Source organism: Astatotilapia calliptera, chromosome 23 (genome assembly GCF_964374335.1).
Source record: "Astatotilapia calliptera chromosome 23, fAstCal68.1, whole genome shotgun sequence".
NCBI classification, from domain to species: Eukaryota; Metazoa; Chordata; class Actinopteri; order Cichliformes; family Cichlidae; genus Astatotilapia; species Astatotilapia calliptera.
This window is the reverse complement of record NC_137443.1, coordinates 27,720,439-27,748,101: the sequence shown is the minus strand read 5'-3', so window position 1 is coordinate 27,748,101 and position 27,663 is coordinate 27,720,439. Positions and strand designations below refer to the sequence as shown.

The 27,663-nt window shown below is 43.7% G+C and overlaps 1 protein-coding gene across 1 annotated transcript; it reads right to left on the bottom strand.

The window, feature by feature from the left end:
- Window positions 1-37: 37 nt before the first annotated feature.
- On the bottom strand, window positions 38-27,069 carry LOC113016451 (kinesin heavy chain). Its single transcript, XM_026159284.2, has 26 exons — window positions 26,460-27,069; window positions 22,671-22,758; window positions 21,793-21,866; window positions 19,098-19,202; window positions 18,753-18,801; window positions 18,615-18,670; window positions 18,267-18,354; window positions 17,273-17,397; window positions 17,067-17,171; window positions 16,829-16,977; window positions 14,070-14,218; window positions 10,455-10,636; window positions 10,027-10,095; window positions 9,731-9,937; window positions 9,483-9,635; window positions 9,191-9,388; window positions 8,990-9,107; window positions 7,788-7,852; window positions 6,652-6,761; window positions 6,043-6,144; window positions 5,899-5,959; window positions 5,061-5,132; window positions 4,883-4,987; window positions 4,550-4,766; window positions 3,703-3,814; window positions 38-3,553 (listed from the first exon to the last, which is right to left on the bottom strand). The coding sequence occupies exons 1-25, from the start codon at window positions 26,583-26,585 to the stop codon at window positions 3,726-3,728; spliced, it is 2,862 nt and encodes a 953-aa protein (XP_026015069.1). The 5' UTR covers window positions 26,586-27,069; the 3' UTR covers window positions 38-3,553; window positions 3,703-3,725.
- Window positions 27,070-27,663: the final 594 nt, after the last annotated feature.

The following is a 27,663-nucleotide window of genomic DNA, read 5'->3' as shown; positions in this document are numbered from 1 at the left end:
TTTCTTCTAATTTTGAAATGCACACAAAAAAAGCAAGTTAAATAGATTATCTTTATTAGATTTAATTGCATCAGTTGTAAGATATATATTTGGATACACGATGCTACAGCTAAAACAAAAAATGTACAACATGATGAGGTAAATGCATCCTGTACAGAAACTGCCCTCCCTGAGCATGCCTTTAACACAACAAGCTCTAGTCCATGCAGTTACATTCACTTATTCGTCGTCTGTGCTTGTTGCTGTCCTGCAACTAAGCCATTGCGAAAGTGTAACATTCTACAGCAACATCCACAGAAACAAAAGCAACTAGCCCGAAAGTCACATTGCACAACTAAGGCCCAGTCCTACCCGAGGCGTCAGCCTTATGTTCAGCAGGGTAGCAGTCAAGTGTGGCAGCACTCATCCAGCCCAATGACTGGTCGAATAGTGGCAGTCATCAAGCTCAATAACTGCCACTGGTCAAGAAGCTAATTCAAAGGGTGGGGGTCGTCATTAGAAGAGTAGCAGTCATCAAGCTTGACTGTAGGGTATCGTCCTCGAGCTTGATGACTGCTACTCTTTGATACCTAAAAGAAACTAAAATGGTAGACTATAACCAAAGAACAACTGTAATTGGGCCTTTTACACTGAGACAATAATGTACATAAAAATATGTTAAACAGGCACCATAAAGGAAAGCAGCACAAACGTCTAATGTACCACTAAAGGGTCAAGAGGCCTCGTTAAATTACAGTCTTGACGTTAAAAAAGAAAGTTACAAAGTCACAAGTCAATGTAGAGAAATGTGTTCATTTCTAAAGCTGGAGTGCTGTTTTGATGATTTCAGTTTTCTAAAGGCAAAAACTTATCCAGCTTATCCACTGAGATTTTAATTACTTTGGCCTGAGGGGAAAAACCTTTTTTCTGCCTTTGAATCTGTTTTTAAAGACTCTGACTGGCCAATCAGAAACTTTACAGATTGAGTGCAGACTATTACAACAATCCAGACACTGAAATTGTGTGGGGAGAACAAATTTAAATCAGCTTTAAACCAGAGTTATAAACCAGGCTCATAGTCCTAGGAGCAACTGATTGGCTGGTCAGTGTTCCTCAAGAGCTACAGCAGCGCAATTTAATTGTATGAGATCCCTCTTTGCAAAACGACAAAAAAAGAAAAATCTTTTTGAAGCCCAGAGCATGTTTTCTAAAACCAAATCAAAGAGTTTCTTTTTATTGATTGTCACCTGTAATCAAACAAAAGTGTAAACACAAAAGTTATAAAATCTGGAAGACAAGACACATGCAAAGACAGTTGTGTGGAAGCATGTTTCTGCTGCCCAGCTCCAGCAACAACCTTCAACATCACCGAGGTTAGAAACTTAAAGGCCCTGCTTTGAAACAAATCACATCCATAAAAGTAAGCATGAAGCTACATCCTGCAGGCAGTTAGCTTAGGTTAAAATGGTGAAACAGACATTTTTATTTTAAGTTCTGTTTCCAGAAATAAATATTCCACTCACTGCATCTAAGTGCTTTGAACCTAGCATTCTCCCTCATGGATGCACTGGGGGCCACTCAGTGTTCTGTTCCTTGCCCAAAGACACTTTAACACGAACACAAGACAAGCCGGGAGTTGAACCACTGACCTTCCAATTAGTAGATAATCCACTGCGGTGTACATAATGACTTTTAACAGTGAAAGAACTACTCATCCAATAATACAATCAAATCCTAGATTCCATAGCAACCGACTTCCAGCCTTCTAGAATTTAGTGTTTGTAGTTTGTATTGTGCGTGAGTGGTCAAGTGTAGCCAAGTTATCGATGTGGCATGGTGCTATGTTCCTGACTGCAACTCGTCCATTCTGATGTTTGTGGGTTTACACATTTCCAAGGTCAATGTCATTCAACAGCAACTTGTAAAGCACTTTGAGGGCCCCGAAAAGCGCTATATAAATGCAATCCATTATTATTATTATTAACTTCCACCAATCAGAGATGCCGCTGTTTCAGTTAAGGATTGCGGGAAGAGTAGTTCTTCTCCGTTATATTATAAATAATACATTAATGTTTTATGTCACATGCCATCATTTTACAGTTTAGTAGCTTGTAGTGAGTCTGTTTTTGGTGGGTACAATTTTTTGGTCCATAGTTAAAATACTTCTAAAAAATATGGATGAGATTTTCAATTCAGGATCTGTAAATAAGTTGTAGATGTTTTCCAAAATATGCAGGTAGCATGCATGTTAGGGCTACCCAGCTAACAGCAGAAATCATCTTCAGGCATTGATGTAAATGAGCTGGGGCGTAATTTGCTGATTATGCGTGTTAAATTTTTTTGCAATGAGTTGTAGTTAACACACTTAGTGATTACACTGTCCATAAAGAGCTCGGAGCAATTATCAACCTAATGGTCGCCATTTAGGCTACGGAGTGGGATGAGGCGTTTATCCATAGTAAACTCTTGTCTTCGGTGTGACTGCCATTTTGGAGGGATGCTGCTGTAGCGTCAGCCACATAGGCCTAGAGACCAGGCAGCAATCATCTGGCAACCACTGGATCACAAGGGAAAAATGTGTATTTCCACCAACCTAATGACAAGTGGCTGTTTGCAAAGAGGTATATAGGGTACAGGACCAAAGATCTCTGTGATTGCCATTCCCTGGTCTTTATGCTAACCTAAGCTAACCGTCTGTTGGCTGTAGCTTCATATTGATCAGATACACTCGAGTGGTGTCACTTCTGTCATCATGACGACTGAGAAAAAAAGGAAAAAAGCAAGTTGTTTCCTAAAACGTTAAACAATACTTATCTAAAAACGGACACGTTTGCCTTCTCCTGTAAAGCTGCGCAAACCTAAAACTTAAGCTTCATTTTCATTTCTAATACAGGGCCTCACTTATAAACTTCGAGCTTTTAATCCATCCATCCATCCATCCATTCGCTTCCGCTTGTCCTTTTCAGGGTCGCGGGGGGCGCTGGAGCCTATCCCAGCTGTCATAGGGCGAGAGGCAGGGTACACCCTGGACAGGTCGCCAGTCTGTCGCAGGGCTAACACACAGGGACAGACAACCATTCACACTCACATTCATTCGCACATTCACACCTAGTGACAGTTTGGATTATCCAATTAACCTATCCCCACAAGCTGCATGTCTTTGGACGGTGGGAGGAAGCCGGAGTACCCGGAGAGAACCCACGCAAACACGGGGAGAACATGCAAACTCCACACAGAAAGACCCCGGCCTGATGTTGGAATTGAACTCAGGACCTTCTTGCTGTGCAGCAACAGTGCTAACCACCGTGCTGCCCTGTTGCATAATAACGACAATCTACCATCAGAAGATCCAGAAAACTAAACTTATAACAGCGAATGTGTTATAAACGAGGCCTCTGAGATCTACATTCAGCAAATTAAATATGTCTCATCAGTATTTACACAATGTTTGGATGGTGCTTCTCCGAGCGATGACAGTCTGTCGTGAAGGCCTCCCATTGGTGCTCCAAGAGGAGGGGCGTTGCTTGTGGATCCAGGTGGGGTGGTGAGCATGCACTGAGTTGTTTATGGTCGTCTGCAACAAGAGGCAAATCTCTGAGACCGTCTTATATCCAGTTTATGTGTAAGTGATATATTTGTTAACCGCCCCCTGGTGGTAGCCATGTGTAAGACAAGCAAAGGAAATTATATTTCGTAAAATGGAAAACAGATTTTTGCACTCACAGGATTATGTTGCTGTTGTGGGTTCAGTTGTTATGAATATCAACACCTCCGGCTCTGATGGAGCTGCAGATCGGGGAGGACAGTGGATGATGTCCGGGCCGGATAGGCTTTGCTGAAAACACAAAAAAGAGAACATCTTGATCCATTGGCTGATTTATCTTTCTCCCAGGGATCCATATTCAGGTCTGTTTTTTTATCCAGTGTTTTATTTTTTTGTTTGTTTGTTTCAAGTTTAAACCAGCTCAGATATTTCAATTTTTCTGGTTGAAATATCAACTGCAAAAGCTACTCTCAGAGGGATTGAATCCCTGACTGCCCTTCCCTGAGTATAGTTCTCCTGGAAGTCACTTCCTGTTAAAGTGGAGTTCTTCCCCACCTCAGTCACCAGGGTATAATCTGTACTATGAAACAGGTTTAAAATTGCAGTTTGACTTGGGCTGACTACAATCCCTCTCAGACAAATTGGAAAATTTTGCAAATATTTGAGTCAGATTGTGCTGATAAGCATCTATTTGCAATAGTGTTCTCAACACAAATGGCTGTAATCTGTGTTTTAAAAGCACAGCAACAAAAGCATCAGTGTCCAGGCCACAGAAACAATCCTGCCAATCAGCATGCTTTCAGCAAAACCAATTTAAATTGCTACTCTTTAGCGTAAAGATGGTTATTTAAACATATAGAAGTTATCTAGAAACACTATCACTCATTCGGAAATGTATTTGTGTCCAGGTTCAGCTACGGTGCTGGTGGCAGGTTTCACCCCTGTGTGAACCGGTCTTCTTTGTCCGACAGCTGTCACATGAGCACATCTATTTCAGTGAAATAATAAATGGAAGTAAAACCTCACCGATCTGTGCAGAGTATCCCCTCCTGGCCATGTTCTTGGCCCGCACAGCCTCTTTGATGCGGTCCACCTCCTGCTGGTAGCGCTTGCGGTCCCTCATGGCGTTCTCCTTGGCCTCCTTCAAGGCGTTCTCCAGCGCTTTGACTCGCTCGGCCGTGGCTCGCAGACGCTTCTCCAGCTTGGGCAGTTCGCAGCGAAGGTCTGCGTTGTCCCGGACCAGCTGAGGGCGGCGGCATGAAGTTACTGAGCATTATTTTATCGCACTGTATCTCACAGCGCTCAGCATTTCTGTTTTATAATATTTTTATGGATTCAGCCTCTGTATAGCAACCGTACCTGTTTGTGGACCTTAGTCAGCTGCTCCAAATTGTTCTCCAAGAATGAGATTTTCTGTTTCTGTGCAATGTTGCTGAGTCCCTCCTCACAGTCAAGCTCTGCACTCTTATAATAGAGGAAAATTACACCAAACTACATTAAACGACCAGTCGTATGTGTCAACAGTAAAAAGATCTACCTTCTTAACCCGTGCAGTGAGGTCCTGGACGAAGAGTTTGCGCAGGTTGTGCAGAGTTTGCAGCTCTTTGGCCTGAGTGAACAAGAAGGGAGTGAAAGCTGGAAGTTAGACCCACATAATAGTTCTGGGATTTACATTTTGCCAGAGGGTTCTTCCTTTTTAAAGTGAGTTCTTCCTCCCCACTGTCGCCAAGTATTTGCTCATAGGGAATCATCAGACTGTTGGTTTTTTCCTTTTAATTCAGTTCAGTTGAATTCATTTGTATGTAAATACTCTTAAATTAAATTGAACTGAATTAAAGATGTCATCAGGTTTATTCTACCATCGGCCAAACCTAGGGTGAAACCTGAAAAAGCCATGGTCATGTGAAGTGGGTGTTTTGAACGGCACTTCAGATCAGTGCTTCGTAAGCTCAACACAGCGTTGAAACACCAGTATCCAGCTTCCCATCCCTACTCAGGGTATTCAATTAAATTCTGTTCCATTTATACAGCATCAAATCACAGCCGTTTGAGGCTCGATCACTGAAACTCCCCTTTTTATGTAAATGTAAGAAAAAGAAGTGCACTTTTAAGAAATATGTCCGAACGACTCTTTGGGATGAAGTTGTGAACAGCTGGATCAATGAGATGCACTATACTAACAACATTTCTTTAATCCTCTGACTTGCCTCTATTCTCATTAAATATATTACAAAGCACTGTTTTTGAGTAAGCCTGCATTGGTGCAGACTTCCAGCAGTTTCTTTGCTTTGCTATGTGACTAAACAGACATCTAAGGTTAGAACAGCTGTGACTTCAAAGGTGAGAGTAGTTATGGGGCCATCACTGAGTCTCACCACAGTCTCCTCCAGACCCTTCAGGTCCTCTCGGGCCTGCTCCCTTTGTTCATTCAGCAGCCTGTACAGAAAACAGAGCAATAATCAAACCATGTGACACTTTTATTGTCTCAAATTAACTCTAAGATGCTTGTGTTCACCTACACGAGCCTCTCCAGCTTTGCATTCTTCTCCTGCTCCTCCGCCTGCAGTTTGTAGTAATCCGACATGAGTCGCTCCTGCTCCAGTAACAGCCCCTGATTTAGACTGAGAGGGAGAAACTGTTTTAATAAATACGCTCTCTAGTTTCAGAAAATGTGGTTTGGAATCGAAGCATGTTTAGTTGGAGGCTCTAAAGTTGCAGGTTGAGGCCTTGAAAGTCACTTTCTAGTCATGTTAACTCTTCTTTTGAAGCAGAAGCTGACTTTGAGCCCAGATCTTTGATCGCTTTCAGGCAGCAGCTCCTTGCTTGCACTTGTTCTCTGAGCTGCTTCTTCTCCTCAGTAGTCCCCCTTTGAAGACAACCTGAGTGGAAATCCCTACTCTGAGGGCTGAGGGGAATATTAAAATGGGTATATGTGTGTATCTGCTCATGGCCTGAGCTCGTCTGAAAAGATCAGGATTTGTGTAGAACGGTTTCAAACCTGAGCACATCTGTGGGTTTCCCTGTGATATCTCTCCCCTAATCTCCCATCGTCTCCCCCCTGCTGTGCTGTTACATCCTCAGAGTTGGTTTGTGTGCGTCAGTGTGTGCGTTTGCTGATGTTTTCTCACTCTCTGAGCTCGTCCAGCATCCTCTGTTTGTCTTCGATCTCATCCCGCAGGCGGCTGAGCTGCTTCTGATGAGCCTCCCTGTGGTTCTCCAGCTGCTCCTCCAGCGTTTTCTGAAGACATAAAAACACATTAGACCTGAGGTTGGCAACATTATTCCCTCAGAGGACACTGAACAGAAACATGACGCACTAAAATAACCCTATGATAATCCCAAATCCATGATCCAAAATACAAGAGCTTCCTGTTAGAAGCTGCTCGTTTTTCTGGGTCAGTCTGGAGCACTTAAATACTGGATAAACCTATGACATGGACTGTGTTAGACTGTATTAGGTCTAACACTTTAAATCTGGCTACTTGGAAGTGTCTCAGCTACTAGTTAGCTAGTTAACAGTAACTAGTAGTTAACTACTAGTAGTTAACTACTAGTTACTGGATCTCCTGCCTTCAATCTGACCTGGAACATGAACAAATATGAACAAATGTCTTGAATCAACCCTCATGTCTTTACGCTTTACTTCCAAGCCGCCAGATTTTCTTTTTTTTCAATTGTTTTTGAGCAATAGTTCTCAGGCTTTCTGAAGCTCTTTCAAAGGTTTTATTTGGACATTGGCTGCTTTTTCACTCATTTGCAGTCCAGTGCTTGTACCTGATCATCTTTAGAAGCATTTTTCCAGCTGCATTTCAGCCAGTGGTGGTGGAGACCTTGTTAAAATTATCAACTATGAAAACAGAGAAGCACCATCAGATTTTGATACACCATGCAAAATCATCTGGAAAGCATATGATTGTCAACAGCTTCATTTTTCAGCGTGACAATGATCTCAAACACATTGTTAATGCAGTAAAAACACACAGTGGAGCACTATCAGGCATGGATCGGCCTCCCCAGAGCCCGGACCTCAACACTACTGAAGCAGTGTGGGATCATGTTGACAGAGAACAGAACAAAAGGCAGAAACATCCAAAGAAGAGCTTTGAATGTCCTTCAATAAGCCTGGAGAACTATTCCTGAAGACGACTTAAAGAAACAACAAGAAAGCTGCCTAACAGAGTTCAGACTGTGCTGAACTCTGTTAGGTTCCAGATTTTAATATTTTGTAAAAATCAAAATCAATTTTGTGCTGTATTTTTTTTACCTTGATGTCATCGTCTCCGCCCGCTCTGCCGATGTCCTCCTTCTCCTTTTCCTCGTGCATTTTCTCTAAAGACAGAATAATTGTGCTGTGTCAGAAACTGCAGGCAAATTTACTCACAAAGCTAAACTCTCAAACTTCAAACTATGAGATATTTTACTGAAAGACAATTTAAATCAAGACAAAAGACTTCCCACCGGGGGTCAAAACATAGACTCACAGACTCAAACACAACCAAAGACAAACCCTCACCTTCATAGCGTAGTTACTCAGCCCACCCTTTTTGTCAAATTCATCTTAATCGTAAAAAAAAAAAAAACCTCTGATGTGCAAGACTATATCACATCCATCGCCTGGATATGTCATAAGGTGACTGTCTTCTTCCACAAAAGCAAAAACCAAAGAAAGTGTAATGATGCTTGGAACGCATGAACACAGTGCACACACAATACACATGTGAAATTTGACTAATGTGGATGCAGGGGTTAAAGACGGCCTCAAAGGTTCAGAATGGCAGTTTAATGCACATTACTGGCAATTATTTCTTATGTGCTGCAGACTGACTGCATGGACACATTTGCTCAGTAATAATAAAATAATAAAATCCCACGGCCCACTTATACCTTCATGTGATGCGTTCATGGTGCAGATGCAAATGAAGTCGTAGTTGTGATACTTCAGTGTCTAGCTAGTGATAGAGCAGCAAATAATAATCATTATCATCATTATTATTATTATTATTATTATTGAGTAATTATTTTCACCACACAGCACTGATGCACCTGATCCTAAGGTCCCCCCGCCTGCCAGATCCCACTTTAGCCCCTGTGGTGATACTCAGACATAATATACTGGCCACTCGTGCTCAGAGCACCCTGCATGTTGTAAGATACAGTGTCGTTAAGTCCTAATCTATGTGATACTCCAGTGATGGATAAAGTTCAAATTAAAGACCTTCCAGTGCTTTCTTTGTGTGTAACTGAGGTATAAAGAAAACCTAAAAAACACACTGATTAAATAATGGTTATTGAATGAGTAACAACTAAAAGGATAAAGTGGTGTCTCATACATTAGAAACATCTTTGTCTTTGTTGTTTTGAGCTTTTCTTTTTTCGGGGTGGGATGACATGTCAGCTGTGCTCATACTGCCTAACTGTATAAATGAGTCTGGTTTTTAAGAGTCTGTGGAGGTTTCTAGGACCGACCTTGAGCGTGCAGTTTGGCGAGCTCTTCGGTGAGAGCGTCCTGACTCTCCTCCAGCTGCCTTTTCTTCTGCTCCATGTTCTGCATGTAGTCGGTCAGAGACTTTATCTTGGCCTGATGCTGCAGGGACAGCAACACGTGACTGACACTCTACCAAACCCCAGGAGAACTCTGTTAGCATGACGACGTCAGGTGACGCTTACCTGGGAGATGAGCAGCTGACAGGACGCCAGCTCCTTCTCGTTCGCCTGAATCTTGCGGTGGGCGTCGGCCTGGGCGCTCTCCAGCTGCTTGCTGCGGTTGACCAAAGACTTGACCTCGGATTTCATCTTGCTGATGTAGAGGCGAGCAACGGTAAAGTCCTCCTCCAGCGCCGAGCCGTTCCCCTTCATCTCTGAGCACTGAGAGGGAAGGAGGACGGGCCGGGTTAAAGGGTCATGTGTCTGTTTCGGGTAAGGTTGGTAAGGTTTTTGTCATGTGGACGTGGGTGCTCACCGCAGCCGTCTTGACATCGCTGGTGCCGATGATGGCACCGATGTCACTGAGGTCTCTCAGCAGAAGGTTGAGGACCTCGGCAGCACGCTTTCTCTGCAGGCCGTTTAGCTCCTGCAGCTGACTCACCTCCCTCTCAAGCACCGACAGCAGCGCCTGAGGATGCCGCCACAAAGACAGCCTGTCAGCATGCCTCTGCATCGCTGCACTTCATGTGTAATCAAGTAGTATTCAGGAAAGTCACGACCCACCGTCTTGTGCTGCAGCTTCTCGGTAAGCTGCGCGTTGGCTTGGTTTCGCTCCTCCACCTCTTGGCTCTTCTGGTCGTAGTTAACTGCCAGCTCCTCCAGGGCCTGAAGCACCTCCTTCACCTCCTCCTTGGCTAGCTCGTTCTCCGTCTGCAGCCGGCACAGCTCCTCCTGGATCTTGTCATAGTCGCGTCGTGTTGACGCCAGCAGCTGCACAGATTTAAAAAAAAAAAACACGTGTCAGAGGAAATACGCAGGCATGCTCTATCATTACTATTAACCTGAGCTGGGAGACAAACCTCTTCTTGATCCATCATCTGCTCCTTGAGTTTCTCCGCCAGCTGACTGTGTTGGTTAATTTCGTCATCCTGTCAGCGGCAATAAAATATACAGATTTTCAGGAATTGTTTAAATAACAAGGGCAGTATGTGTACATGTAATCCCTGTGAGCCCAAAGCTCAGGCTTCAGACTGATCGAACACTCTTGGCTCTGTGGTTCATCATATAGGTATATATCAGCTATATGATATATATATAGGCAGGTGGTTCACATATATGGTGAACCACCTGCCATTCAAATCTATTTTTATGAGGGGCAGCCAATCAGAAGGAAGGGGGAGGAGCTAGAACACTTTGTTCCAGACAGAAGATGAATAAAACCCATCCTGAGATAGCTGTATGTGACATGTTTACAATAAACCAGCTTTAGCCTCGTCCTGTTGCTCACCTTGTCATCCAGCTGTTTGTACAGGTTCCTTACGTCCTCCTCGTACTTCCTCCTCTCGTCACCGGAGACGGAGACACCTCCTCCGGCTGGCAGCAGGTTGTCGATGATGGGAGTGTTGTCGTACGGCTCGCCGCTCCTCTGATCTTTAGAGCTCTGCTGCTCCTCCTCAGGAACGTTCTCCCCTGCGATAGGAACTCACTTGTTAGATATTCTACTCATGCATCCATTATATTCACACATGTTAGTGTGACGACGTTTTAAACACTCTGATCGTGCCATATGTTGTGGTATGGTGTCACATCGAGTAGCACCATAGTTGTTACATCATGCCTCAGTGCGTCGCATCATATAATCTTAATTTTGTGTAAGAATTTTTAAATCACGATAAAAGTCTAAATACTGTAATAAGTGCAATAACTAAGCCTCAGTTTACGCATTTTGAAGTAACAAACCAGATGTTGATGCTCAAGCAGGCTTCATAAATGAAGTGGGAAGAAGGGTTCACCTCTCTGAAAAGAACACAGCAGCATAGCTTAGGGTCTGCAAAGATGCATCTGAACAAACCACAAATTCTTTTGGACGTTAGAGACTAAAGTGGAGACGTTTTACTGTAATGCACAAAACCAAATTAATCATCTGCAACGTGCGTGTAGGGTAGTAAATCCTGGCAGCAGTCCTTTAACATAAAAGGAACAATTGTTGCCTTGCAGTCAAGATAACACCAGGATACTGTAGTTTATCAAAGTAAATTAGATAAGTTATTATCAGATAATTAAAATAAACCTGATGCATTTCCTGAAACATCAGGTTTGGGGGCTGGCTACGTTTGTAAGCCAGCACACAACTTACTATTATTATTACTATTTTTACAATTCTGATGATTTTCCTTCAGGAGAAAACTGCATCAGTTATACTGACTGAGTGAAATCATGCTGACTTCACCAGTGTTTGTGTGATTATTGATTTTCTAACTGTGGGTTTGGTGATAAAAGCCAGCAGCTAATGAGGAGATGGAGCCGAGGACAGACTGAAGGAGGCGGAGAGCTGCTTCCTTTTAAACGGCAGGGCAGGAAGCCAGCGGCTGACTCAAACCACAAACACTGTATCAACATGATGTGTGTGTATGTGTGTGTGAGAGCGCTGCATTTACATGTCAGGAGCTTTGGCTGCTGCAGCTGAGCTGATTTGATGCTAAGGAGGGGGAGTGTTATCAGCATCCACAGGGGAATTAAACATTAAAATGCAACAATGGCCACAGAAAGAAAGGGGGAGGAGGGGGGTGAAGGCGGGGAGGCATTAAAGCAAAGAAAGGACTGAGAGGAGGAGGAGGAGTGGTTACTATGCAACAGAAATGGGGGAAAAAGGGCGAGGATGCTGTGAAGGAGACCCTGCAGTCTCAGCAGAGAGGGAGGAAGTGTGGTGGGGAAACACACACAGGCAGCGTGGCGTCCTTCATGGTGGGGTTATGCAGAATCTACAACATTCGGGCAGGACAAGGCGTGAGCCGATCAGACCCCACACATTATCACAGCGGCAGATTAATCTGAGCAGTAATTACATGTGATTTCCAGACGTCACAGACTGAGCATGTGCACACACAGCTACCTAAAAGAGCCTGTGCGGTTAATGACACTCGAGTTTCTCAGGCCGCCGCCCACTTTTTTTAAATTTCTGCTTGTTGGCATGCATGGAGAAAAAAACATTTTCTGTGTGTGTGTGTCACAGAGAGCATCTGACTCTCAAAAGTCAAAGGTCAAAGTCTCCTAAAAACAAAGTAGCAGCTACTAGTACACACCACTACTGCACTATTTAATCATCAGCAATTCATTTTAATCTCTGATAGCTTTAATAGGGGTTTTTCCTTCTCACTGTCACCAAATGCTTACTCACAGGGTGGGTGTCGTCTGACTGCTGAGGTTTTCTCTGTATTATTTTAGGGTCTTCATCTTACAGAATATAAAGTACCTTAAGGGAACTGTTGTTGTGATTCGTCGCTGTATAAATAAAACTCATTTTAAATGAACGTTCAAACGGTTTTAGAAAAAAGAGAAGGCGAGTTTTACTGGAATATTCGGCGTATCACTGTATAGCAAAGCATTCACAACGTCTATACACAGAAAAATCAGCAACTCCTAGATTTTACTATGTGCATTTCACAGTTTGAGCTACAGCGGAAATTTAAATGGTTCATGTAAGATGAGAATTATTTTGTAATTTTACAGCCAAATATGACAAAAAGTCCAGACAGTCTGTAAGATACTCGGGTGATAAAGTGTCAAAGCTTTTCAACTTTTTGAAGCTGATGATGCTCCAGATTGGAGAGCAACAGCTCCTACAGACCAATCCAATCTCAGGAAAATAGCGTCACCACTCCTCAGGTCCTTCAGACCTCGGTGCACAGAGAAATAAGCAGACGAGCGGTGAACGAGTAGCCACGCTCTGCTAGGTATTCACATGTTAAGATGTAAGGAAAGGAGGCTGCTGATGATGTTCCACTTTGATTGCTTTCTGTGTTGTGAGTCATTACAAAACATCCATCCATTTTCCTCCATTTATCCAGAGTCAGGTCGCAGATTGCGCAGGTCTTTCCAGACGTCCTTTCCTCATCAACACTAGATGAAATATTTAATAACTCCAGTGACTTCTGGGTCTATCGAGGGTCTCTTCCCAGGTGGTACGTCTCCACCAGTTGGATGGGGTGCTCTGATATCCCCTTATTGTGGTTGTTTCTCATGTTGAGACGTCTCAAATAGAACGTGTTGAGCACTTTTTTCCTGCCTGGTGCAAGTTCAGCCTTTAATTTTAAAGTCTGCCCAAAGTCCTTACAGGTCTGGGTAAACCAATCTATCAGGCTTTGGAGGTCCCGCTGTGATACGAAATCATGGCACCTAAAGGATAGTTCAGGGGCGTAGGGAAGGAGATGCCGAACAGCGTCAGCACGAGAACGTAACCTTGCTGGATCTCTAAGACTAAGGAGGCAAGGCAGAGGAGCTTCTTCTTCTGTTCTCCGTACCTCCTCTGGAGTTCTTGAAGGGTCGACGTGCCCAGAAGAACTCCAAAGAGAGGCGTCGAGGAGGCCACCAAACTACCTCTGGGGAGTCCAGCTTGTACCCACAACCCTGTTCTTTTAGTCACTACCCAGAGCTCATGGCCATCGGTGAGGGCTGGACCGTGGATCACTCGCCTGCTAAATCAAAAACTCTCTCTTGGCTCTGTCTTCACCACGACTGTCCATCCCACCCTTCGTCCACCTTCCCATCACACGTTCACAAAGCAGTTGCTGTAAAACTAGGGCCTCTTTATTAGCTTGGTAAACATCTCAGGCTGAGGTCTGTTAATCAGGACTCTGTAATAAGTCCCACCAAGCAGCAACTGTGCAACAGAAGGTGGGTTCCCTTTGAAATATCATTTATTTAAAGGTATAGAAATGAGTGCACAGGAAGCAGAAAGGCAGCACGTTAACTATTCATAACTTACTGTGGAGCTGTACGATACAACAACAATGTATGTTTGTCACAAAAACCCAACATCCCACTGCGTAACCACCGATCAACACTCAGGAGCTCACAGCAGCTGTTTCCTTTAATCAGCCCTTGCAGGCCGCTTTAATCTCACCGTTTCTCCAGCGGTTGAGTTCAGCCTCCAGCCTCTGGATGATGCTCTTCAGGTTCTTGTTCTTCTCCTTCTCCTTCTCGTATTTCTTCTTCCACTCCTCGGCCGTCAGCTCCAGGTTCACAGACACTGTGTTCTTGATGGTCTTCGCTCTGAGCGGACACAGACAGTAAGCATTAGTCTTTTAATTAATCTCATCGTGCCTGATTGTTAGACTTCTTCTCTGGACTCTATTGACAGTTTGTTCCAGCTCATTGAGTTAATATAGTAATCGAATCAAAATACTGAGCTGAACTTTAAGTGTGGTTCATCTTACAGTAATGGACAGGGGTTAGATTGGGATTAAGTTTTAGGCATCAAATTCCACCTTTATGTTCCACATTCATGTAACATCTATTAAAGTGTGTTTGATTCAGCAGCTTAAATCAAAGAAAACTAATAATCTGGTGACTTCTTTGTGATTATTCCTGCTGCACAGCTACACAGGATCTCAGTCTTCCCCTGCCCACCAAATGTCAAGTTAACCCCTGATTACAATGATTAAAAGCAACATTTTCAGGTTTATTTTCCACTACTTAGTTTCTACTTCTTTAAAAATCATCTGCTGAAAACAAGAGCTTACAAAAAAACCCCACACAGGCAGGAATTTGATCATCTGACCATGCAAGTTTGCAACATTCAGCATGATCAGATGAAAGTAGTCGGAGCATCCAAGAGTTTACGCCTTTTTTCCCTTTTCCCTGCAGGTAAGCATGTTTTTGCTGTCTTAGTGGAAATAAAGCAACACATTTTACAGCTGTTTCTGAGTGTGTTTTCTACCTTTCCACCTAATACAGTCACTTCCACATGCTACATGTGTGAGTCTGCTTTCTCCCAGAGGACCTCCGCCCCTCTCGATCTTTCCTCTCATGATGGAAATCTCCTAATTAATTGAATTTCCTCTTAGCCGAGGGCAGATGGTTGCACAGTGATCAGCCTCTGTGACACTGCTCAGTCTGAACTCACTGATCAAGGCTCAGTGGATTTCAGCTTGATTTTTAAAATAAATGATTACATCGCTGCTGTCGAGGATCTTTACAGACGCTTCACTTTTATGAAACTGTAACATCTAAAGAAGTGAAGCAGATGAATGAAATGTGCTTCAGAATGAAGTGTGAGGAAAAAACTGTGTAGAAAATAGAAAATGTTCATTATTCTCAGTTTTACATGACGTGAAAACAAGAAGGCGGCAGTGTCGGAGTCTATAAATAAGAATAAACCCAGATGCACAGCGGGAATCTCAGAGCCATCTGTTTGCTAGTTTGCACCAAATGAGTCACCGTGTACCTTCGCAGATGGACTGGATACACTGATACTCTCCCACAAACACAAACAGCAACTCTGTGTTTGATTCAAAACTGACTTTAGCTTTTTCTTTTGTAATTGTTACGTTTTTCGTTTGCAGAAGTGCAAAAAATTTGTCTTGTAGCTATTTGAGGATCCAGTTTCCTGCTTCGTAACAGCTGTATGTGAGGAAAGGTTTATATAACCTGAGTCAGACTTTCTTGTCATTTTTAAGGTGGTCTCGAGCAACAGTTCTCCAGGCTTTCTGAATGTCTTTGGCTGTTTTTTAAACTAATTTTCAGGCTACATCCACATGTACCCGGGTATTTTTGAAAACGCAGATTTTTCTATGCGTTTGCACCTTTCGTCCACACGTAAACGCCGTTTTTGGTCACTGAAAACAGAGATTTTCCTGCCAGGGTGGAGATTTTCGAAAACTCAGTTTTTGCATTTAGGTGCGGATGAGGAAAACAGAGAAAACGCAGGTCAAAGGTTTTTTGACGTCACACTGTGCGCCACGTTATTGTTTCGGTGAAATGAATTTCTACAATGGCGTACTTAGACAAAATACTGTTAATTGTACTCTCTGTAGTGTTTACATGCTTACATATACACACACAGTTTCTGTCCCTCCACACATAGTACTCAGCCATCTTTGTCTACTCTTTCGCACCCAGGCTTCTAGACTTCTGATTGGCCAACATTTCTACACAGTTAGGAATATATCGCCACCTATTGCTTTGGCACGTTCCTAGCAGCGTTTTCCTTCGTTTTTGCGTTTATGTGTGGACGGGATTTTTTTTTTTAAACAAAAACGGAAAATCTCCGTTTTCAAAAATACCCGTGTACGTGTGGACGTAGCCTCAGTCTAATCATAATTTGCTCCAATTTCTTTGGTTGAATCTGTGAAAAATACCAAAGATAACACAGTCTGACAGGCATAAACTAGTATTTTTGGATCAACAAGGTGATTCCCAGAGAGCTATTAGCTAAAAACTTGACATATATGAGCAGTGTGTGCAGTGTGGCCTTAAAAAATTAGAGGAAACTGGACAAAAGAAGAAGTGGGACAAAAAGTATCTGAAAGTATGTGGCGGATGTGGTTCCACTGCATAGGAGTAGAGGTGCAGTGGGTTCGGGGAGCAGTACCAGGGAAGGGGCAGGGTAGTTGGAGGTCTTTGATGAACATAGCTATGAAGGAGGAAACTTTTTTTGTGTTTCTCTTCCTCTGTTAAAAATATGAGGTGGTTGTGGTTACTTCAGATGAAACTGTATATGGTGGTACGTAAAATCTTAGCTGTTTAAAGGATGAAAGACTCCTTTTTAAAATTTCTGTTGTTTTTTTTATGCATTAATTATGGAAAAAATGGAAAAAAGAAAGTAAAAAACATTGCCCTGTTTTGGCACTGAGTACATTAGACATAAGAGCTCGCAGATACCTCTGTCCAAACATGAGCGTGGACTTGGTCTCGGCCTCGTTGTAGATGGACGGTGAGCAGCAGATGATGATGGTGGTGCGACAGTTCCCTCCCAAAGAGTCCTGCAGGATCCGAGTCATCTTACTGTCTCTGTACGGCACGTGGGTTTTCTGAAGAAAAGAAAATACAGCTGTGCTGAGGTTTTCTAATATTTCATACTTCTTCACTTACATACGAAACAGAAGTGGGATGGACTTACGGTGCCCTCAGCCAGAGCTGAGATGACGTTTCCCAGCGCTGAGAGAGATTTGTTGATGTTCTTTGCCTCGTCCAGTACCGCCCCCTCAGCTCCCGTCTTGCTCACCTGACCAAACAGCGATCGAACAGGTTATCAATCAGCTTTACAGCTCAGGAAAGTCTTGAAGCAAACCCTAACGACACGTTTCTGATCTCGCTTGGACCAACCTTCTCGCTGCCAGCCAGGTCGACCAGGTAGAGCTTCCCAGACAGCTTCTTCTCCGTCTCTACGTTTTCCTGCTTTATGTTGATGAGGAAGATGCTGTGGCTGCGAGAGCTGTGCTCGTTCATGTCTACAAAATTAAGCAAAAAAATCATTACAACCGCAGAAAAGAAACCAGAAAAGGCTTTTTATCTTCTTTTAAGATTTCAGGTGAAATTAAAACATTTAAATCTAGATATTGAGGTGTTTCTGCCTCCTTAAGAAGTTTCAGGAGCTGTGCTAAAATCCTGACTTTTAGGGCTTTGCCGCTAACTTGATGGATATTAAGAGGTTAAAGGACCTTTTGTGTTTATTCTGGGACTCCATACAAATAGTTTTGAACAATTCCCAGCTTCTAACGAAGCAGATTGGCTGCCCCTCGCCTAACTTCCATAAACACAGAACCTGTTGACTTTAAGCGCCACCTCCTCCCACCACCTCAGCCTGCAGGGATGAGCAGAGCCAACGCGTCCATCAACACAAAGGAAGAAGGTCATCATCGACTTCAGGGAGAAACTGCCCCTACCCTCCTCAATATTAAAGGTGACTGCATGGCGATGGTTTCCTCTTTCAAATTATGGGGCCTTATATCACTGTGGACCTCTCCTGGTCAGAAGACACAGTTACAGTGCTGAGGAAGGCCCAACAGTGACTCCACCTCCTGTAGAGTTTCTCGGGAGGAACAAACTGGAGGTGAAGCAGCTGCTGATGCTGTACAGCTCCACCACAGAGAGTCTGTGTGGATAGACCAGCTGCTCTACAGTGTGAACCAAAATCTGAGGAATGTCTCAGCAACTTGTCGAATCTATGACGATTCACGACAGCTCTGAAGGCAACAGAAGGTCCCAACATGATACAGGCAAGGTGTATCTAATAAAGTGGTCAGTGAGTGTAGAAATGAATACCAGGAAACCTTTTAAAAATGTGCCGCTTTTGAAGCAGACATATAAAAATACGTACTGGTCACTGCTACATGCCGATTGGATTTGCCCTCATCGATGACGTCCATCACCTCCTCTGGACTGGACACAAAACGCTCAGTGCAGCCCTGAAAAGGAGAATCATGACCTGCAGCTGCCAGTGTGGACATGAGCATCGATTACAGGATAAAGAAAAGACCGAAAAATCGCAGTTTTAAGGTTTTTAGGTGTACTAAACCTGCACACACGACTAAAACGGTAACTGAATCATTCGTTCATCTAAAATTAAACATTCGCTGAGTTGAAGCTCCAGCTCAGGCACACGGGGAGATTAAATATATAAACCTCTTCACATGACTGTGTCACAGCTCTCGCTCAGCTCACAAACCTTCACATAGGGCACTCTGTTCTTGTCTTCGTGGACGGAGAGGTTCGTCTTTGACACTTCAGACAGAAAAAAGATCACAAAAGTCACAGTTTAAGAAAAACAGACTGCTGAGTGCTTCAGATAAACAGCCTCTCTTACCATCCAGCAGGTCTCGGATCTTGTCCAAGTAGATTTCAAAATAAGAGACCTGCATAGAGAAACGCATCTGTCTCACAAATCTAAAAACTTTTAATTCATTGCCCTGAACATGAATTCATCTTCCTCACTTTGTCAGATTTAAGGTCTTTACTGCACCGTAAACTCAATCATTTACCTTTTATTTCACATAAAACATTTTTGGGTTGTGTGTGCTTTTCCTTTCACAGACTTTGTTAACAAACATCTCAGAGACGGCCCCAGGCTGCAGGTCTCCAGTGCAGCGGCTCACACCTGACATTTAGTTCATTTTTCAGGAGGTAAACTGTGAATGACTCCTGTTCTCACCTTGATGTGGAACTCGAGGTTCTCGTCCATCGAGTAGATGTGGTCGAAGATGTCGCGGGCGATGCGAGGGATGATTCCCATCAGCTGCGGGTCATGCAGTTTGCCCTGAACACAACAACAGTCATGTGTTATACTACAGCGATGCAGTTTTTGCAGTCAAATCAAATCAAATCAAATCACTTTTATTGTCACATCACATGTGCAGGTACATTGGTACAGCACATGTGAGTGAAATTCTTGTGTTCGAGCTTCACAAGCAACAGAGTTGTGCAAAATACAATAATGTAAACAAGCAAAATACAAGAATGGCTACATCTGAAACTAATAAATATATGTACAATATATAATAGTGTATGCATTTCTGGATTTGTATACTAAATATTTTTCTATGTGTGTGTGTGTGTGTGTGTGTGTGTGTGTGTGTGTGTATACACATATTTTACAAATCAAATAGAGTAAACAATAAATAAAATATATAAAAATATACAGAGTTGAATATGTGCAAAACAAGTGGCATTTATATACAGTGTGGAGTGCATAATGTTGAAGTTCCAGTAGTGAAGCTGAGGTGTCTATGAAGTGTTCAGCAGTCTGATGGCCTGATGGAAGAAGCTGTCTCTCAGTCTGCTGGTACGGGACCGGATGCTGCAGAACCTCCTTCCTGATGGAAGCAGTCTGAACAGTTTATGGCTGGGGTGACTGGAGTCCTTGATGATCCTCCCCGCTTTCCTCAGGCAGCGCTTCCTGTAGATGTCTTGGAGGGAGGGAAGCTCACCTCCACTATCCGTTCAGAGCACCGCACTACTCGCTGGAGAGCTTTGCGGTTGTAGGCGGTGCTGTTGCCATACCAGGTGGTGATGCATCCAGTGAGGATGCTCTCAATGGCACAGTGATAGAAGGTCCTGAGGATGCGGGGGCTCATGCCGAATCTTTTCAGTCTCCTGAGAAAGAAGAGGCGCTGCTGCGCCTTCTTCACCGTTTTGTTTATGTGTACTGACCACGTAAGATCCTCAGCCAGATGTACGCCAAGGAACCGGAAGCTGCTCACTCTCTCCACAGCAGCGCCGTTGATGGTGATGGGGGTGTGTACTTCTCTGCACCTCCGGAAGTCCACTATCAACTCCTTTGTCTTTGCGACGTTGAGGGTGAGATGGTTGTCTTGACACCAGTGGGTCAGGGCGCTGACCTCCTCCCTGTAAGCTGTCTCATCACTGTTGGTGATAAGACCCACCACTGTAGTGTCGTCCGCAAACTTCACAATGATGTTGGAGTTGTTAGTGGCTGTGCAGTCGTAGGTGTAGAGTGAGTACAGGAGAGGGCTCAGTACACACCCCTGTGGAGCACCAGTGTTCAGTGTGACGGGGGATGAGGTGATGCTGCCCAGTCTGACCACTTGGCGTCTGTCAGACAGGAAGCTAAGGATCCAGCTGCAGAGGGAGCTGCTCAGTCCTAGATCCTGCAGTTTCCTGTCCAGCTTTGAGGGAACGATGGTATTGAATGCTGAGCTGTAATCTACAAACAGCATTCTGACATACGTGTCTCTCTTCTCCAGGTGTGACAGGGCAGTGTGTAGTGTCAGGGCTATGGCATCATCAGTGGACCTGTTGTGGCGGTATGCGAACTGTAGAGGGTCAGTCTTTTTCATGTGTGTAACATGGCTCTTTAATGCTGCCATATGTTGAGGGTGGTAAATACATTAGAGGGTTTCCTAGGCAACCGGAGCCTGAAACGTCCGCTGGTGACCAACAAATGGTGACTATTTTCTCGTTCTCGTTTCTCTTTCCTCTTAACTCCCCAAACAGCTCCAGCATGGTGCCGTGTTTCTTCCTGTTATAAACGGCGGGTTATTTTTACCCACAGTCCCCAACTGCTTGCTCACAGAGGATGTTGCGATATAAAGCATGTTGAGTTGACTGTTGTCATGACCTTGTGCTATATGATTTAAACTGATTTTCATTGTTATTAGCTGAACAGGCGCGTTGCAAAGAAAGTGCATCCTCTGTCAGTTCTAAGGTTTCACGTAGCAGGACAGTTTACATTTTACTCTAGAATATTTTGGTATCGAGACGAATTCATGGTCGACTCAATGGCTGCAAGGTACCCAGGTCCTGGGGCTGCAAAGCCCAATTTTAAAGCCTTTTTAAATGAAGAAATTTAAAAAAGAACATCTGGGTTCAGAAGTGGACTTAAAAGTTTGACTTAAAGAGGGTGAAGCAGAGATCAGATCAGAGAATTAAAACCAGGCTTGAGGATTAGACTCCGAGCTGAAGTTACACTGGTGACATGTCGAAATGACGAAGAGCTCCTCTGACCATTTTCTACTCATTCAATTTCACTCCTTTAAAACACACGCTGAGTTGGACGTGATGATTAAAGGCTTTTCCAAGATGTTAACCTTACCAGCTTTTGATTCCTTGAATCCTACCCCTCGCACGAGCCTGAGTGGGTTTCCTGTTGGCAGTAAGCCTGTTACACAACGCCCGCTGTGCTCTAATCCGCCAACTGTTTGAAAGTTCCAAATAAAAGTCACCGCACGTCTTTACACAAAGGGCTTTAGAGAGTATTTGCTGTCACTTTGATAGTCTTTAGTCACCTTTATGTAAAAAAGCTGTAACTTCAAAGGAATGAAACCCCTCTGCAGCTGACATCTGGTCACTAGGGTTTAAGAGCACACATGATCTAATGAGCGTCTTACCTCCATGGTGTGGGTCTTCCCGGAGGACGTCTGCCCGTAGGCGAAGATGGTCCCATTGTAGCCGCCCAGCACATCTGGAGTAGCACAAAGACACAAGGGTGCAACAACACAGTCAGACACAGTCAGACACAGTCCAGCCCGCTTCTCCGGTAAATGAGCACTAAACCTTCACAGTTATAAACACTAGCGCATCCATCTACTGATGCTACCTGCAGAGATTTTTCAGAGGTTATACTAGAAACCAGTAACTGTACGCTGGGTTAAAGGACATTTCAACTCCTAAAATGCATCTAGAGGAGAGAGGAGGCTGGAAGAGAAGGACGCACAGGTGTGTCCTGTGCAGAAGTGCTTTTACCTTCAGTGTATAGGAGGTGTGGCGTGATCAGGATGGACAGGATTAGAAATGATCGGGAGGACAGCTCGGGGTTTGGAGACAAAGTTAGAGAGGTAAGTGAAGGTTTGAGCATGTGCAGAAGAGGGACAACCCATATGATAGACGAAGGATGTTAAAGATGGAGCTGCCAGGCAGGAATGGAAGAAGAAAATTCATGGATTCGTGGCATACAGCTGGAACATATAAACCCTGGTGGGAGGAGACATTTTTAAATAGCTGGCCTATGAATACAACTCTAACATATTACATGTACATATGCATACAATATCTAATAGTAATGATGTAGTTTTACTGCCTAAAAATGAATGTCAGCCCCCCAAAACTCCAGCATCAGCCCTGCTGCTCCGGGAAACACTCATTTCCATGGCTCCATTATGTAAAGCAACAATGAAAAAGGATGAAGAGCAGATTAAGTTTGTGTGCAGATGTTCGATAGATGACGGTTACATAAAGAGCTATGCTTCCTCAGTTTAAAGCTTCTTACCTTTCACTATCTGCTTGGCACACTGGTCGTACACTTGCTCCTGCGTCGTGTTGGGAGGCAGCACGCGGTCGAACACGTACGGTTTGCCCTGATTCACAATGACAAAGACAAAAACACACAGCGACAGGCTTCAGAGTCATCAGCACCGAACACAGCTGTTCCCAGTCGCCCGTGATATTTAAAACATGATTCACCAAACTGTATCAATAATGCAGATATACTGTTAGAAATAACCAGATAAGGGGGTTTGGCACGAAGATTCAAACACTCTGGGAAAAGGATGCAAACATGGATACAAAGACCGCCGACTTGTTTTGCTTTATTTTGAATTCTTTGTGACCCACCAGTCACTTCATTAGGTACACTCGTTTAACTGCTCGTTAGCTCAAATATTTAAGAGTCTCTGATGAGTCTCAATTTCTGCTGCAGCATTCAGATGGTAGGGTGACACTCTGAAAGCATGGATCCAACCTGCCATTGTATCAGCGCTTCACACCGCCGGTGGTGGCGTAATGGTGTGGGCGGATATTTTCTTGGCACACTTTTGCACGATGTTTCCAACAACATGTTGAATCTGTGCCATGAAGAATTAAAGCAGCTCTTAAGGAGAAACGAGGAAGGTGTACCTAATAAAGTGTCTGTTGAGTGAATGAGTTTGGGCTTCTTTTGAGGTTTTATTGTCGTTCCTGGTGTCGTTGGATTTCTGGGTTCCTGTGTTCTATGCTTTCTTTACCGTAGCCTTTATTTCCTGCATCACGTCTTTGAATCGAGTGGTGATTTTTCACTTTTGGATCTCGTGTTTCTGTCAATAAGCTTCCACAGTGTTTCCCCAGCTGTTCCTCCCTGAGTCTTCCTCTCATTTATATACTTATACATATATATAAGCATATACTCCAATCAAAATGCTGATGGAGTTAATTCTATACCTGCTGCAAAGGACAAAGAAACTGAACTTCTCCAGTTTATGGACAAAAAAAGATGGTACTTGTAGCTGCCTCATTAGAGGATGTTTCTGTGGACATGCGTGATTGGTTGCTTTGGATTTTGGATTCAGAGCTTTAACCTATCAGTTTTCATCCTCTCTCTCTTTATCGGTGCAGCTCGAAAATGGGTGAAGCTGGGCCAGAAATCTCTACCATTTCTTCAAAATGCTCCAGTAACTGCCATCCATCATTCATCCAGCTCCTGACTCCTGCTCTAAGGGGAAAAGCCTCATTCCCGCTGCAAAAACGCCACCCTCAGCACTTGGAGGCAGCGGCAGCAGCACTCCGAGCCCCCAAAATACAGCAGAGAAACCCCTGACACAGACAGTATCCGGGTGTGTTTGTCGGTAATGTGCTTCTGCTCTGCTGATTGATGGCACGAGGCGGCGGTGCGCAAGTTTGTTCTGACAGAGGAGAAAGTGTTGCTGGGCGATTAAAGCAACTGCACGGATAACGGAGGGCTGCTGATGGAGGTGACACATCTTCGTCTTCAGTCACCCTCTCTCTGCAGCAGACTTTACAGAAAAATTCACCTTTTTCTTTAAGATGGTAGGGTCACAGAGAAAGCACAAATCTGATGTAAAAAGAAAAACTATCCATTTATGTACAAATACATAAGAATGAGGTACCATGAGGTACAGGCTCACTAAGAATAAAAAGAACATGTTTTCAGAGGTCCTGTACAAAATAAACGCGGGCGTTTCTGAAGCGTCAGAGCATCAGGTGATTGAGGTCGGATCCTTTTAATAAGAGATCTGAACTGTTCAAAAATATTGAGGGAACACATGATCATCACAGCATGACTCGCAGTCAGTTAAACTCCAGGGATACCACTGTGCCTTTTTAGGAAGCAGAAACCAGTGTGGGTCCATTTCAGCAGTGACAGCAGGTGCAATGGAGAGACCGATTCACCCCAGGTTGCACAGGTTGTCCAACTCCTCCACCGAAGAGTTTTTGAACCAGTCTCCAGAGTGTGGAGGTCAGACGGACAGTGCTGAAGAAGCAAGGGGAGCGCTGCCAGAGCCCTACGAAATGACCCCCACCTTGCTCCTCGACTACGTGTTTCAACCACAAACTGTCGGAAACAGACTCTGTGAGGGTAGCGCGAGGCCCTGACATCCTGTAGTGGGACGTGTGCTCACAGCCCAGCGTCGTGCAGCTCCAATGAACGAGCAGGTCCACCTGTGAGACCTTTAGAAATGAGAGCAGACTCATACTGAGCACGTGCGACAGACGTGGAGATGCCTGCAACACCATGCAGCAGGACCGGTTTGGCAGTGGGTCAGTGACCTTCATCACCTGCATGAGGTTAGGTTGTGACACTAATTCACCCTGCCACTAATGAAGTAATTGTTCTGTAATTAAATGGGATTTCAGTGTATTTTATTTATAATTATTATGCAATTACATTTACCTACAAATACTTAAAGGTGATAATTATTCTGCAATTACCGCGTTATTCTCTGGCAATTTAACAGAAATGCCAACAATATTTGCCCACCTTATATCATAAGTATGCTGTACTTTTTGAGGGGCAGGCCATATCATGCATATTATACTATATATTATATTACACAGTACTTACATTCACTTAAAAGTACTTACATTTACAAATTACTCATGCAGTACTTAAATAGACTCAAAAGTAAAAATGACTGATGCGAAAATTACATTTACCTAAAAGTACCAAAAATTACTTACGCAGCATTTAAAAGAACTTAACATTACTCACATAGTACTAAATTTACTTAGTTGTTCCTGTAAAAACCTGATTTGATACACATGTATTCTAATGTGCCTACCTTTAAATATTGGTCTGTAAATAAAATTATACTATAATTTCTAATAACATACTGAATCACACACTTAGCAGCAGGCTGTATTATAAAGTGGCTTTTGAAGGAGGCAGTGTCTATGCTGGCTTACGTCTGGCTATATATACAGTATAGGCCTATCAACATGTAGGACCAGTAGACTCCCAGCTGTCACTGGTCTTTTAAATACCTCACTATGTATTTATTTGTGTGTGATTTCTGCTGACTGTATAACAAATAAAAATATCCTTGATTGTCTGCAGAGGAGGGCCATAAAGTCCCCCACATGCACCCACATCAGGCCTAATACTGGTGCAGTAGGCCTAGGATTCCTACTGATGGGTATAGGCACTTCCCATAGAGCTGAATCCAACTGAGAACCACTGAGATGTTACATATGAGTGCATCAGACAGTTTTGATCAGTTATAATAACATAAGTAACATCATACAGGTGTAAAGAGGCAGTCTTTATAGTAAGTAAATATTTCCAAGCTGCTGTAATGCTCCTCTGTACCACCAAAGACTTACTGCGTATTTGGCATTAGGTAGAGGTGGATGGATCGATCCATATATCGACAGTATCGATACCAACGCTAGTATTGGCGCCAGATCGATACTAGCGCAATAGGATGCTCCTCTGTTGCTTCTATCTTCTAAGTTCAGTATGAAGCCTACTGATTCATATTAAATTATTTATACATATTTTTTGTGAAAACGAAACAAAAAACCCCAAAAAACCTCAAATATGCACTATGAAAAATGTCTTAACCTTTTTTATTTCTATTTTTTTATAGCCCATAGTACATATAGTACAAAATGTTTAAGTTAAAACAGTATCGATATTAGTATCGGTAATATCGATCACAACGAAATTTGCAGTATGGCTCAGCACTCGTGTCTGGTCCGCAGGTGTCTTTTCCTTTAAATCACTGGGCGCGCACACATACACAGGTAAACAGCATTGAGGTGACAGCAGTGTGTGCAGACTTGCCGTTATGACCACGGTGTCGTCCTCTTTGAACTTGGGGATGTATTTGTCTCCTCGGGTAATTTCGGCCTCGTTCAGGGGCCTGAAGCGGCACATCACTCTCACCCCGCACTCCGCCGCGTCTGCCATGGCTTCTGCTGCTCCTACCAATGTTTACACCGCCCCCTCTGTCCGGTGGTGCCCAAAGGGAGGTTTAGGGACCTCCAGTGGGGCCTGGTCGGTTTAGTCTCTGTAGCTAGTCGAGAATTTTCCTGTTCTAAAGAAGGAGTGTCACATCTGTGTTCAGAGGAATTCAGCAGTAGGAAAGTTCCTCCAGCTTTTTAGCCGATGCGCAGGGCGTCCTTCATCTGAGCCTCCTCCGCTGCGCCATGGCCAAAGCGGACAAACCGCAGTGCTGCGTCTCGGATTGGAGCTCGGACTGCGGTGGAGCTTACAGGCCTCCTCGCCCCGCGGCTGTGGCATCGACAGCCGCGCGGAAACGTGGCGTTTTTACTAGGTTGTCAACGGCGGAGGAGGACTGAGCGGGGAGCTGTCCGCTCTGCAGAGACACCGAGTCCGGGGAGGGTGTGCGCGCACACAGCCGCATCGTCCTTTACCGGTGATCGGGGCGCGCGCTCGCACGATTTCGCGGCGCGTGCCTTCACCTCACATCAGCACCACCATCACTGAGTTAGTCACATGCACGAGCACTCAACCTGCTCTATATGAATCTTCATGTTTCTTCATATTTAAATCAACAGTTTATTGTATTTTTTTAAAATATACAGTACAAATAAGTGTTAAATCCTATATTTTAGGCAAATTAGAATATTTAATAACTTTTATTTTTGTTATCTATCTGCATCTTTGGAAATGTAAACATTTTAGCTGCAAATAACACTGGCTAATCATTAGCTTAAGTTACAGTTTAGATATAGAAAGGAGGGCCTTACGCTAACTGTATAAATATTAATCCTTTATAAGGGGTGTGTTCTGAGCCCTCTGCTATACACTCTCTTCACCCATGACTGTATTTCCTCCTGCGCGTCCAATCTCATTGTTAAGTTTGCAGATGACACTACAGTGCTCGGACTTATATCCAACAATGATGAGACAAACTATAGGACAGAGGTGCAACAACTAGAGTCATGGTGCCACGACAATAACTTGGTCTTAAACACCAAAAAGACCAAGGAGATCATTGTAGATTTCCGGAAGAGGGGTCATA

What these genes read in the sequence shown, in the direction of transcription:
- LOC113016451 (XM_026159284.2), bottom strand. Translation starts at nt 26,585, where the DNA reads ATGGCAGACGCGGCGGAGTGCGGGGTGAGAGTGATGTGCCGCTTCAGG. An exon ending in ACCTCGAGTTCCACATCAAG is followed by an intron (nt 18,802 to 19,097) that starts GTGAGAACAGGA and finishes TTCTCTATGCAG; the next exon opens with GTCTCTTATTTTGAAATCTA. An exon ending in TGACTAAGGTCCACAAACAG is followed by an intron (nt 4,767 to 4,882) that starts GTACGGTTGCTA and finishes CGCCGCCCTCAG; the next exon opens with CTGGTCCGGGACAACGCAGA.